The sequence below is a fragment of the Rutidosis leptorrhynchoides genome, chromosome 1 (genome assembly GCF_046630445.1).
Source record: "Rutidosis leptorrhynchoides isolate AG116_Rl617_1_P2 chromosome 1, CSIRO_AGI_Rlap_v1, whole genome shotgun sequence".
In the NCBI taxonomy this organism is placed as follows: Eukaryota; Viridiplantae; Streptophyta; class Magnoliopsida; order Asterales; family Asteraceae; genus Rutidosis; species Rutidosis leptorrhynchoides.
The window spans coordinates 145,859,807-145,872,245 of NC_092333.1; the positions used below are offsets into that span (position 1 = coordinate 145,859,807).

The following is a 12,439-nucleotide window of genomic DNA, read 5'->3' on the forward strand; positions in this document are numbered from 1 at the left end:
TGTGTGTGTGTGTGTGTGTGTGTGTGTGTATAGAGTGTAAAAAAGAAAAAGAAAGAAAAAAGTTAATTTCTAACGACCAAAAAATAGACCATTGGACTCCACAACGGCTAGTTCCTCCGTCCACAATTCTGATTCAAACGCACGAGGTGGATGACGATGAGAAGGGCGGACCCCTGGGCGGCCCGCTGTCATCGGCGCCCGGGTAGGCGGCGGCCTGGACGATGGTGTGGACGGGATGGATGGGAGCACTCTAGAGCAATAAAAAATAATTGACAATTTGCATAACATATAAAATGACTTGTACCGTTTTACTATTTAGGGTCCCTACTATTTACGGTAGTTTTTAGTACTTGGTGTTTATTATTTATTTATCTACTTCATTACAAGAAACTCACATAGTAACGAAATGAATACTTACATTAAAATATAATCAATCACTTACAAAATTACAAATTCAATCACAAAGAAAATAATCCATCATATACCAAACGGCCGATCATTAACAATACAATCAACCACCTGCTGCCGCCGGCGGTGGTGGTGGTGGTGTCAATGCAGGTGCAGAATTACTATTATTATTACCTCCTCCTCCACCACCACCACTATTCTGCCACGGTCTAAGTGACAAAACAATAATCATCACAACAATCAAAACCAAAATAATTCCAAAACACGCCCATTTTCTCGTATTCTTCTGATGCTTCCGCGCAACTTGTAAATGCGTCGTACCTCGATTAACAAACGAACTCGCACGATTCACCTGATTCTCAATATCATCCAACTGCTCACCCTGACTCTCCACCAAAACCGCCATATCCATAAACACCTGATGCAACTCTTTCAAATTCCTTTCAATCTCCTTAACCGCATCGTGCCGTTCCTGGATCTCGAGTATCGTATCCATCACCTGACCTCGTCCTTGTTCCTGAATCGCCTTTTGTAAAAACGATTCGCTCTGACCGGTCTCGATCAAATTGTCAACCGTCGATTCATCAGGATTTTCACCAGTAACGGTGTAATAACGTCGCTGAACGGTTTCACGGTACTCCGTAGCCATACGGTTACGGAGATCGTTAAATGCGTTCATTGATTCAGACAACTTTTTACGGAGTCCGTTAACTACGGACGTACGAGTACGATCTGACGAGCTACCTGGTCCGCAACCTGGTAGACTTCGGTTAGATGCGTTAGCTCGATCTAATGCTTCTAATCGAACTTTAATAAACTTAGCTTTTTTTAACGAAACGGCGACGTCCTGATCCATTTTGGAACGTAATTCCTTTACTGATTTGGCGTTGTGTAGCGTTTTGCTTTGCTCGTGTTTCGATTGGAGCTGAGTGTGAAGTGATTCGAGAGCTCGGAGTTCGTCTTTGATTGCTTCGACGTCGTCGAAGAATTTGTCGAGGTTAGCGCCGCCGGTGGACGGAGTGTTGCCGGTCATCTCGACGCTGTTTTGGCGACGAGAGTGCGGTGGTGAGGATTCTTCGCTGCGGAAACGAGAGAAGGAGCCGGAGAATAGGTCGTTCATTTTGTGAGGATTTTGGATAAAAATTGTGAAGAATCAATGAATTTGAGATGTTTCTGTGTGTGTGTAGATATAATAGATATAGATATAGATAAATTGTAGTCTCTGTGATTGATCATTTGATCACAATGATGGTGGGTTAGGACTTGGTCAAAGACTCAAAGTAAAGGAAATAGTCAACGAGAAGAAAGAGATGAGAAAGTGGGTTTGGACTTAATAAGGGACGGTTCCCTTTCAAGAACGCGTTAAAGCAGATGGTTTAACTAACAACGGCAAAGCAGATATGGTTTAGAATTGAGAAAATTACGCCGTTGGTACCCGTAGTTTGTTTACATTTTCATGACAACACCTAAATTTTATTTTTTGCATAGTTGGTACCTGTGCTTTGCTTAACTTTTGTGATTGGTACTCCAACCTAACGCTCGTTAAGTTTTGATGGTTAACTTCTCACATGTGCCACTCATGTGAGGGTAAATTCGTCCATTTATATAATTTAATCCATATAAAAACAATTGGCGTACTTATATTGCCATGTTAAACCGACGTTTGGTTTATCTTCATCAACATTTCTCATACATTAAATGTGACATTAAGAAGAAAAAGGTTAATGTTGGTGCAAGAATGTGATAAATGAATATTTTCTTATTTTGTTTTATGTGATGACTCTTATCTATTTTTTGATGTTTTGGTTTTGAACCTTTTAGAAGTTGCTGACATGCAATTTTCATTTTTCAGTTAACCTTTAAGAAGTTTACAGCCAAATTGATAAACAGGCCAAATTGATAAACAGTGAACAATTTTGCCACATTCATACAGTTTACATTTGACACATGCAATTTAGATGGTTTTTAAATGGACTATATTAAATTAAAGGGACAAATTTGCCCTCACATGTCTGGCACGTGTGAGGGATTAATCATCAAAACTTAACGAACGTTAGGTTGAGGTACCAACCGCAAAAGTTAAGCAAAGCATAATAGGTACTAACTATGCAAAAAATAAAGTTTAGGTGTTGTCATGAAAATGTAAACAAACTACAGGTACCAATGACGTAATTTTTTCTTTAGAATTTAGTCCAAAACACTTGACGTTAATAAATATCTAAAAAATAATTTAATTAATGGAGATAATATTTTTTTTAGTTTAATTTTGATAAATCTACTCAAATTTACTAATTATTACTCTAAAGATAATAATGACTTGCATAAATCTCTAACTAGTATTAGAAGGTATTTCTAGATAATAACATTAATTTTGGTGGATCAATATAAAAAATGAAAGTAGTAACGTCACCTCGCTTTAATTAAGTTTAAAATAGAGCATAATCATTTTTTATTTTTTTATTCGTTTAACTAATTAAATTTCAAACATTTTAGAAAATTTTTAGTGGGAAGATAAGTATTATTTTATATACTTCAAAATTTCACCATATAGAAGTTGTGATGTGGTCCAGCGGTTGGTGACATGTCTCATTTAGGGGAGGTCAGGAGTTCGACTCCCATTGGCTACATATTAAAAATACAATTTTATCCCTGCTATGAAGTATCTACGCATGGCACCTTTCCATATCGTTTGGGAGGGTAAAGGACATAGTCGAAACGGGAGATGATCGCAACAGGTGGTTTAGTCCCCCTCGAGTGATCCCAATCGCTATTAAAAAAAATAAATAAAAATTTCACCATATAATAGAGTTTGAAAGAAAATCAAATATAATAAATATAATTTGGATTTTTTAAAGAGATCAACGAGGATTGTCGTTAAAATGTGTAATATTTTCTACAAATAGTATTTATATATAAATTTTAGAGTTATAATCACTTGCATCCATTAATTTGCTTGAAATCCAAGCGACCAATGAGAGCGCGACATGTGACGCGAAATCACATGTGATTGGAAAAAAAAATTACGAAAAAAAAATTTCGCAATTTTTCTTTTTTGAAATTTTTTTTTTTTTTTTTTGCGAAATTTTGTTTACAATCACAGGTGATTCTGCATATCAATCACATGTAATTATGCATGTCAAATCTAATCACATGTGATTGTGCAGGTAAATCACATGTGATTGTAGAAAAAAAATTTGAGAAAAAAAAATTTGAGGAAAAAAAATTTCGAAAAAAAATTTTAAAAAAAAAAATTTTTCTAAATTTTTTTTTTTTTGGAATTTTATTTCAATCACATGTGATTTCGCGCCACATGTCACGCTCTCATTAATTCCTTTGATATCAACTTAATTTATGGATTCAAATAAATATTCCTCAAAAATTTTAATTTAAAGTGATGATTATTAATATGTATAATAACTTTATGCATTTTAGCGATGGCTTTATCGTTAAAAAAAATCAAAAACCCTTTTAACGCCGTTATTTCTAACGGAAGCAATCAACATTTTCAAACTCACACTAAAGGATATTAATGTTGACCACCACACTCTCAGCCATCACTTTAGCTATCACGTTATCTTTTTATGGTTTTTTATTGTTCTCATGCTTGTATGCTTAGTTTTTAGTTTGATGCACTTATTTCAAGTTGTTCTGTTTATGTCATTGTATTCGGACTCTTCATTATTATTATTATTTTTTTTTTATGGCTAAAAATTGAAACTTTATAAAACTGGAGAGCTTCATCAAAACAATGAAAACTCGAAACACGAATAAAACTTGTTATGTTTATGTCATTGTATTCGGACTCTTGATTATCTTGATGAAGTTTCTTTGTTTAATAAATTCCTTATTTTTCACCATTACCATAAAAAAAAAAAAAAAATAATAATAATAATCACTTTAGCCATCACTTTGAAATCAAATTCATATGTCAATATACTCTTTTTGATCATATATATATATAGCATTGTATATGTATATTTTATTGGCTAAATGCCAAAGGAAAAACTACGCGAATTATAATGCAAAGTTGTGGAATGTTCGCTGAAAGTAAGTTCAGCGGTTATGTTTTCGCATTAATGCAAGACCGCGGTTTAATCCGCTGAGTTTCTGTGGATAGTTAAGTAACTCGCAGACCGCAGATATTTCGATTCCTATAAATAGAGAGCTTGACCTCTCATTTATAGGTTGTTGATTCTCTGCCATTTTGCCTAAGCCTTTGTAATTTCCACTTGTGATCTTGCCCAAGGGATTTTTACACCGCGCAAAGGTGAATTAAGCTAATTAACAATCAAGACCGGGTCGGGGTGGTTGATCACTTGATAGTTAAAGTGAAAGACGATCATCGGGGCCCATAATAATCATCAAACATTCCATTCTCCATTACAATCTTATTGCACTCAATCCGTAATTAAGTAACATCATTAATTAAGGATTGATCAATTGGCGCCATCCGTGGGACACGTTTTACGAATTAAACTGAAATTTTTTTGTTTTATGCCGTTAAAACAATTAATTCGATGGTTTAATTTCAATCGTGTTTTTGTTGTGACGATTTGCAGGTGCATACATTTAAAATCGGCGGCGAATTGCTTGATTGCTTAGAATTATGAGTAATATTGGAAATAATAGTGATGTAGTGGTCGTTGTGCGAGCGAATGCCCAAAAAAGAGGAAAAAAGCGAAAGTCCGCTAAAATGTATCATAATTGGCAATTTGCGCCAATTAGTTTCCCGAAAATGCAGAGCGATGATTTCTCTGAAATGCCAATAATGGTATCGTGTAAAATCGAGGAAGCTGATATCACAGTCATGAAAGTCCATGTCGACAACGGCAGTAGCGTTGATATTATTTACGAACAATGCTTCGCTCAGTTGCCAGAAAGTATTAAAACAAATCTGCAAACAACCGCAGTTTCACTAACCGGTTTTGCAGGAGAATCTTCATTACCTATAGGTGTTTTGTCATTAAACATCGAGTTAGCTGACGTTAATGATGACGCTTTGGTGCGACAAGCGCGATTAAATTTTTATGTTATGCGAGCCTCTTCTCGCTATAACATGCTGCTGGGGAGAACCGCTATAAGTAAATTTGGAATTGTCCCGTCTACAATTCATGGCATGATTAAGTTTCCAACATATAAGGGAGTTGCCACAATATGTTCAATGAGCATTATGCCTATTTGTGCGGCTGTTAACGTAAAAACCACAGGGCAAGAACCTGTTGATGGTGCGGATGCTATGGAAATAATTAATCCAGCATATCCAGAACAGAAAATCAAAGTAGGACGCAATGTTAGCGCGGATACTAGAAAGCAAATTGTGCAATTACTTGTCCAGTATAAGGATGTTTTTGTCTGGTGTGAAAACGATATGACCGGTGTTCCGCGTCATATTGCGGAACACAGGCTTAATGTGAATCCAGCTCTAAAACCCGTAGTGCAAAAGCGAAGGGGCATGGCCCCAGATCGCGTAAATTGGTTGTGTGAAGAAGTAACAAAATTGGTAAGAGCCGGAATTTTGCGCGAAGTCCAATACCAATCATGGATTGCGAATCCAGTATTGGTGAAAAAAGCTGATGATTCTTGGAGAATGTGTATTGATTACAAAGATTTGAATAAAGTGTGCCCCAAGGATAATTATCCGCTTCCAGAAATTGATTTAAAAGTTGAATCTTTACATGCTTTTTCATATAAATGTTTTCTGGACGCGGCAAGAGGATATCATCAGATTCCTATGGATCAAGAAGACGCAGATAAAACCGCATTTCATACGGGCAAAGGCATATATTGCTATATAATGATGCCTTTCGGTTTAATCAATGCGGGTGCAACATATCAACAGTTGATTGATACCGCATTTGATAAACAAATAGGGCGTAATCTTGAAGCTTATGTAGATGATTTAGTCATCAAAAGTGCGAAACAAGAGCGAATCATTGAAGATATGCGCGAAACATTTGACAGACTGCGAAAAATAAACATGAAGCTTAATCCGCTAAAATGTAGTTTTGGCGAAACTGAAGGAAAATTTTTGGGATATCTTGTTACAGAGCAAGGTATTCAAGCTAATCCGAAAAAGATCGCGGCTATAGAAAATATGACCGCACCGAAAACGGTCAAAGAAGTGCAAAGTTTGACGGAAAAACTAGCCGCATTAACGCGCTTCTTGTCTAAAGCTGCCGAAAGGCAGTTGCCATTTTTCAAAACTCTGAAAGGGTGCTTGAAGCAAAAGAATTTTGTTTGGTCCAGCGAGGCAGAATCTGCGTTTCAGGAGATGAAAACGTTGTTAAAAACTTTGCCTACACTAACAGCGCCGGTTTATGGCGAAACTCTTTATCTTTATATTTCAGTAGCAAACGAAGCTTTTGGCTCAGTTTTGATTGCGGAAAGGGACAAAATACAAAAGCCAGTGTATTTTGTTAGTAAAGCTCTTACGGGGAGTGAAATAAACTATGCGCCGATTGAAAAGTTTGTGTATGCGCTCATTTTAACAACGAGAAGGCTACGAAGATATTTTCAAGGGCATCCCGTGCATGTATTAACTAATCTACCAATCAGGCAAGTCTTAACAAAGCCAGAGATATCTGGTAGACTCGCATTATGGACGGTAGAATTAGGTGCTTATCAAATATCTTACCTTCCGCGTAGCGCGGAAAAAGGACAAGTTATGGCGGATTATCTCGCTGAACTGTCTGGAGAGTTGGAGGTGATTAATGAGCGAACCGCACTAAAACCTGAACACGGTGAAACTTGAGATTTATTTACTGATGGTGCTTCGTGTGCAGAAGGTGCAGGTGCGGGTTTAGTTTTGGCAAGTTCAAGCGGTGAAGAGCATACTTATGCTCTGCGGTTTAATTTTGACGTAACAAACAATGAAGCAGAGTATGAGGCATTGCTTGCAGGTTTAAATATTGCGCGAAAAATGAATGTTGTTAAGTTGCGTGCATTTACGGATTCGCAGTTAGTAGCGAATCAGTTTAATGGATCTTTTGACGCGCATGATCCCTCTATGCAAAAGTACTTCCAATTGTTGAAAGAAATGACAATGCGATTTGAGCATTTCGAACTCGCGCAAGTGCCAAGAAGCCAAAACAAAAAGGCGGATGCGTTGAGCAAATTAGATGCGTTGACGTTCTCGCACTTTCAAAAACAAGTATGGGTTGAGGAATTACCAAGTAAATCAATAGATAGTGACTTAATGGTTGCATCTGTTACAGAAGAACAGCAAAATTGGATGGATCCAATTTTACAATATATCCGCAGTGATATTCTGCCAGATGATGGTCGCGAAGCCCGTTTAGTAAGAGAGCGAGCACCGACGTATATCATCCAAGATGATATCTTATATCGCAAATCATATTGCGGGCCAATGATGCGTTGTGTCAGTCCAATCGAGGCAGAAATGATTATAGAAGAAGTGCATAATGGTACTTGTGCCCTGCATTCAGGCTACAAAACTATCGCAGCAAAAATTATGCGAATGGGATACTTTTGGCCATCCCTATACTGCGATGTAGCAAAAATTGTTAAACGCTGTAAAAGCTGCCAAAGTCATGCTTCGCAGAATCGAATGCCGCGGCATGATATGATTCCTGTTAATTCATCATGGCCGTTTAATAAATGGGCTATTGATATTGTAGGGCCATTTCCTGCAGGTCCTGGAAATGTTAAATTCCTGATTGTCGCGATTGATTACTTTACCAAATGGGTTGAAGCTAAGGCGGTTCGCACTATTACTGGTGTGCAAGTGCGAAATTTTGTATGGGAATACATTGTTTGCCGATTTGGCATTCCGCGAGAATTGGTTAGCGATAATGGTGCTCAAATAGCGAAAGATCCTTTTAAGACATGGTGCACTGATTTAAATATTATACAAAAGTTTACGTCAGTGGCGCACCCGCAAGCCAATGGGCTGTGTGAAGTAACCAACCGCGATATTGTGAGTGGTATTAAAAAGAGGTTATGCGAAAGGCGAACTGGTTGGGTAGATGAATTACCCAATGTGTTATGGGCACATCGCACTACTTTCAAAAAGAGTACAGGCGAAACACCTTTTAGTTTGGTATATGGTTCTGAGGCAGTAATCCCCGCAGAAATTCTGGTACCAACGCATCGAATTGCTAACTTTGATGGCGAAGCAAATGATGTTGCGTTGAGCGAAAATCTAAATTTCATAGAAGAGCGGAGATTAATGGCTGCTATTAGAGAAGCGAATAATAAGCAGCAAATTGCTAAGTATTATAACAAAAGAGTGCGTGCTTTGTCTTTCGCTATAGGCGAATGGGTGCTGCGAAACAATGAAGCAAGCAGAGCAGAAAAGCTTGACAAGTTGGGTCCTAATTGGGAAGGCCCTTATCAAATTGTGGCAATTAATGCCGCAGGCTCATATAAGCTCGCGGATATGGAAGGGCGAGTTTTACCTAATGCGTGGCATGCTGTTTTGTTAAAGCGATATTATGCGTAGTTTTGCGAAAAATATCAAAGATATATGTACAAAGTGTGACATTGGATTCAAGGCATATATGGCTGATATGCTTATTAGGTGTTTTTGTTATTTATTTTTCTTGCAAGTCTTGATCACGCTTGTAGGAATTTTAAAAATAAGCACTTGTAAAAATATGCGAAAAGCTTATTTGTGAAATACGAATAGTTATGAAATGTTTTAAAGATTGTTTCATAATGATTATAGTATTTCGCAGTGTTTAAATAGCAAAGTGATGAAATTGCCCACTTTTGCATACGAATTATTGCGAAAGGAATTTTATATCCTAAGTGTTTGATTTTGCCAATGCTTAGATGCTTCGCAATGCTAATTAACTGCCTAAGGATCGTTTCGGCGGACTTAGAAGATTCATAACGTATAAGCATATACGCATACAGATTGTTTCGCAAAAGTACGCATTTATTATGTGAACAATAATATATGTTGAAAATTGCAAAGGACAAGTTTGTGTTATGAATGTTGATAATGAAAGCGCTATAAAAATAGAAGTACTTGCAAAAATATGAAACAGCGAAATTTTATTAATAATGTCGCAGAGGCAGCTGCGTGCTGTTATACAAAGTGCGTACTAATCCTTGGTTAAGTCAAGCTTGATGATGTCATCTGCAGTGACATCTTCTTGCTCACTTATTGCGGTTATCTTGGGGAGGGGAATTTCGGCTATGCCCTGCTGAGCAACCGCATATGCTGATTTCGCGTCTTCCAGTGAGCAAAGGCGATCAGCTAATGCAGATGGTAGTGGGTCTGGCAGTGGGCAGCGAATAGCAATCTCATCCATAAATTCAACCCTCTCGCATAGCCTTAATGCGGCAAATGTTGAAAAATTTACAGAAACAGGCTTGGAATTGAGAATCTTTCTAGCCAGTTCAGGGAGATGTTGGCGAACCTTGGTGAACTCAAGTTCCGCAGAGGCTTTAGCAGCAAGAGCGTTGTCTCGCTCTGTTGTTAGTTTCGTCACATTCTCTAACAGTGCTTTAATGGTGTCCTGCAGTTGGTTTTCTTTCTCAGTCGCAGTAGCAACCTGTTGTTTCAAGTCATCAACGGTGGTTTTTGCTGCGGTTAGTTCATGAGAAAGATTAGCACAGCGTTTTTCGCTGTCTTCAGCTTTGATCTTCTCAGCATTATACTTTAGTTGTTCAGCTTCAAGAACATTGAAAAATTGTTCTTGACGGCATATAACGTCATATGCTGAATTGAAGCACATGTAGAAATTTTGAACAAAACTATTATGCGCGTCCAGCGCAGAGAGTTTAGAGAACTCGCGGCGAAGCTCGCCGGGGATTGCTAACTTCATCTGTTGGCGCTGATCCAGAGCAGCAGCAGATGAAGCACAAGTATATCCTGCTAAACCATCAATCCGCACTCCATAAGAGTCAGGTGGAGTGCGGAACAATTCGGTGATTTGATCAAGAGTGTTCGGGCTTACAAAGAAAGGATCACCAGACGAATCGCCTGCAAAATAACATCGTTGGTTAGTTGGTGAAATAAAACTAATGTATATTTTACGTATGCAATAACAATACGCAATATACCAGTTTGCTGGTCCCCTTCGTGTTCCGATATAACTGGATTGTCGTGAGGGGGGGTCTCCTGTTGTTTATGTTTTTTGCTTTGCGAAGATGGCGGTGTTTGTAACGGCCGCTTGGTAGAGCTCGGCTTTGTATAGGGAGATTTAGAGGTTAAATCGACGATTGGAATGGGTTGCTTTTCTTTTGATGATGACGATTTAGCTTTGAAATGTCCCGTTCTTATTGATTAAAAACGTTCCATATTAATTGATTTCGTTGCGAGGTTTTGACCTCTATATGAGACGTTTTTCAAAGACTGCATTCATTTTTAAACAAACCATAACCTTTATTTCATCAATAAAGGTTTAAAAAGCTTTACGTAGATTATCAAATAATGATAATCTAAAATATCCTGTTTACACACGACCATTACATAATGGTTTACAATACAAATATGTTACAACAAAATAAGTTTCTTGAATGCAGTTTTTACACAATATCATACAAGCATGGACTCCAAATCTTGTCCTTATTTAAGTATGCGACAGCGGAAGCTCTTAATAATCACCTGAGAATAAACATGCTTAAAACGTCAACAAAAATGTTGGTGAGTTATAGGTTTAACCTATATATATCAAATCGTAACAATAGACCACAAGATTTCATATTTCAATACACATCCCATACATAGAGATAAAAATCATTCATATGGTGAACACCTGGTAACCGACAATAACAAGATGCATATATAAGAATATCCCCATCATTCCGGGACACCCTTCGGATATGATATAAATTTCGAAGTACTAAAGCATCCGGTACTTTGGATGGGGTTTGTTAGGCCCAATAGATCTATCTTTAGGATTCGCGTCAATTAGGGTGTCTGTTCCCTAATTCTTAGATTACCAGACTTAATAAAAAGGGGCATATTCGATTTCGATAATTCAACCATAGAATGTAGTTTCACGTACTTGTGTCTATTTTGTAAATCATTTATAAAACCTGCATGTATTCTCATCCCAAAAATATTAGATTTTAAAAGTGGGACTATAACTCACTTTCACAGATTTTTACTTCGTCGGGAAGTAAGACTTGGCCACTGGTTGATTCACGAACCTATAACAATATATACATATATATCAAAGTATGTTCAAAATATATTTACAACACTTTTAATATATTTTGATGTTTTAAGTTTATTAAGTCAGCTGTCCTCGTTAGTAACCTACAACTAGTTGTCCACAATTAGATGTACAGAAATAAATCGATAAATATTATCTTGAATCAATCCACGACCCAGTGTATACGTATCTCAGTATTGATCACAACTCAAACTATATATATTTTGGAATCAACCTCAACCCTGTATAGCTAACTCCAACATTCACATATAGAGTGTCTATGGTTGTTCCGAAATATATATAGATGTGTCGACATGATAGGTCGAAACATTGTATACGTGTCTATGGTATCTCAAGATTACATAATATATAATACAAGTTGATTAAGTTATGGTTGGAATAGATTTGTTACCAATTTTCACGTAGCTAAAATGAGAAAAATTATCCAATCTTGTTTTACCCATAACTTCTTCATTTTAAATCCGTTTTGAGTGAATCAAATTGCTATGGTTTCATATTGAACTCTATTTTATGAATCTAAACAAAAAAAGTATAGGTTTCTAGTCGGAAAAATAAGTTACAAGTCGTTTTTGTAAAGGTAGTCATTTCAGTCGAAAGAACGACGTCTAGATGACCATTTTAGAAAACATACTTCCACTTTGAGTTTAACCATAATTTGTGGATATAGTTTCATGTTCATAATAAAAATCATTTTCTCAGAATAACAACTTTTAAATCAAAGTTTATCATAGTTTTTAATTAACTAACCCAAAACAGCCCGCGGTGTTACTACGACGGCGTAAATCCGGTTTTACGGTGTTTTTCGTGTTTCCAGGTTTTAAATCATTAAGTTAGCATATCATATAGATATAGAACATGTGTTTAGTTGATTTTAAAAGTCA

The 12,439-nt window shown here is 36.9% G+C and overlaps 1 protein-coding gene across 1 annotated transcript; it reads right to left on the reverse strand.

Annotated features, from left to right (window-relative positions):
• Positions 1 to 399: 399 nt before the first annotated feature.
• On the reverse strand, positions 400 to 1,679 carry LOC139866157 (syntaxin-121-like). The gene has a single exon (XM_071854301.1). The coding sequence runs from the start codon at positions 1,526 to 1,528 to the stop codon at positions 512 to 514; it is 1,017 nt and encodes a 338-aa protein (XP_071710402.1). The 5' UTR covers positions 1,529 to 1,679; the 3' UTR covers positions 400 to 511.
• Between the last annotated feature and the right edge of the window lie 10,760 nt (positions 1,680 to 12,439).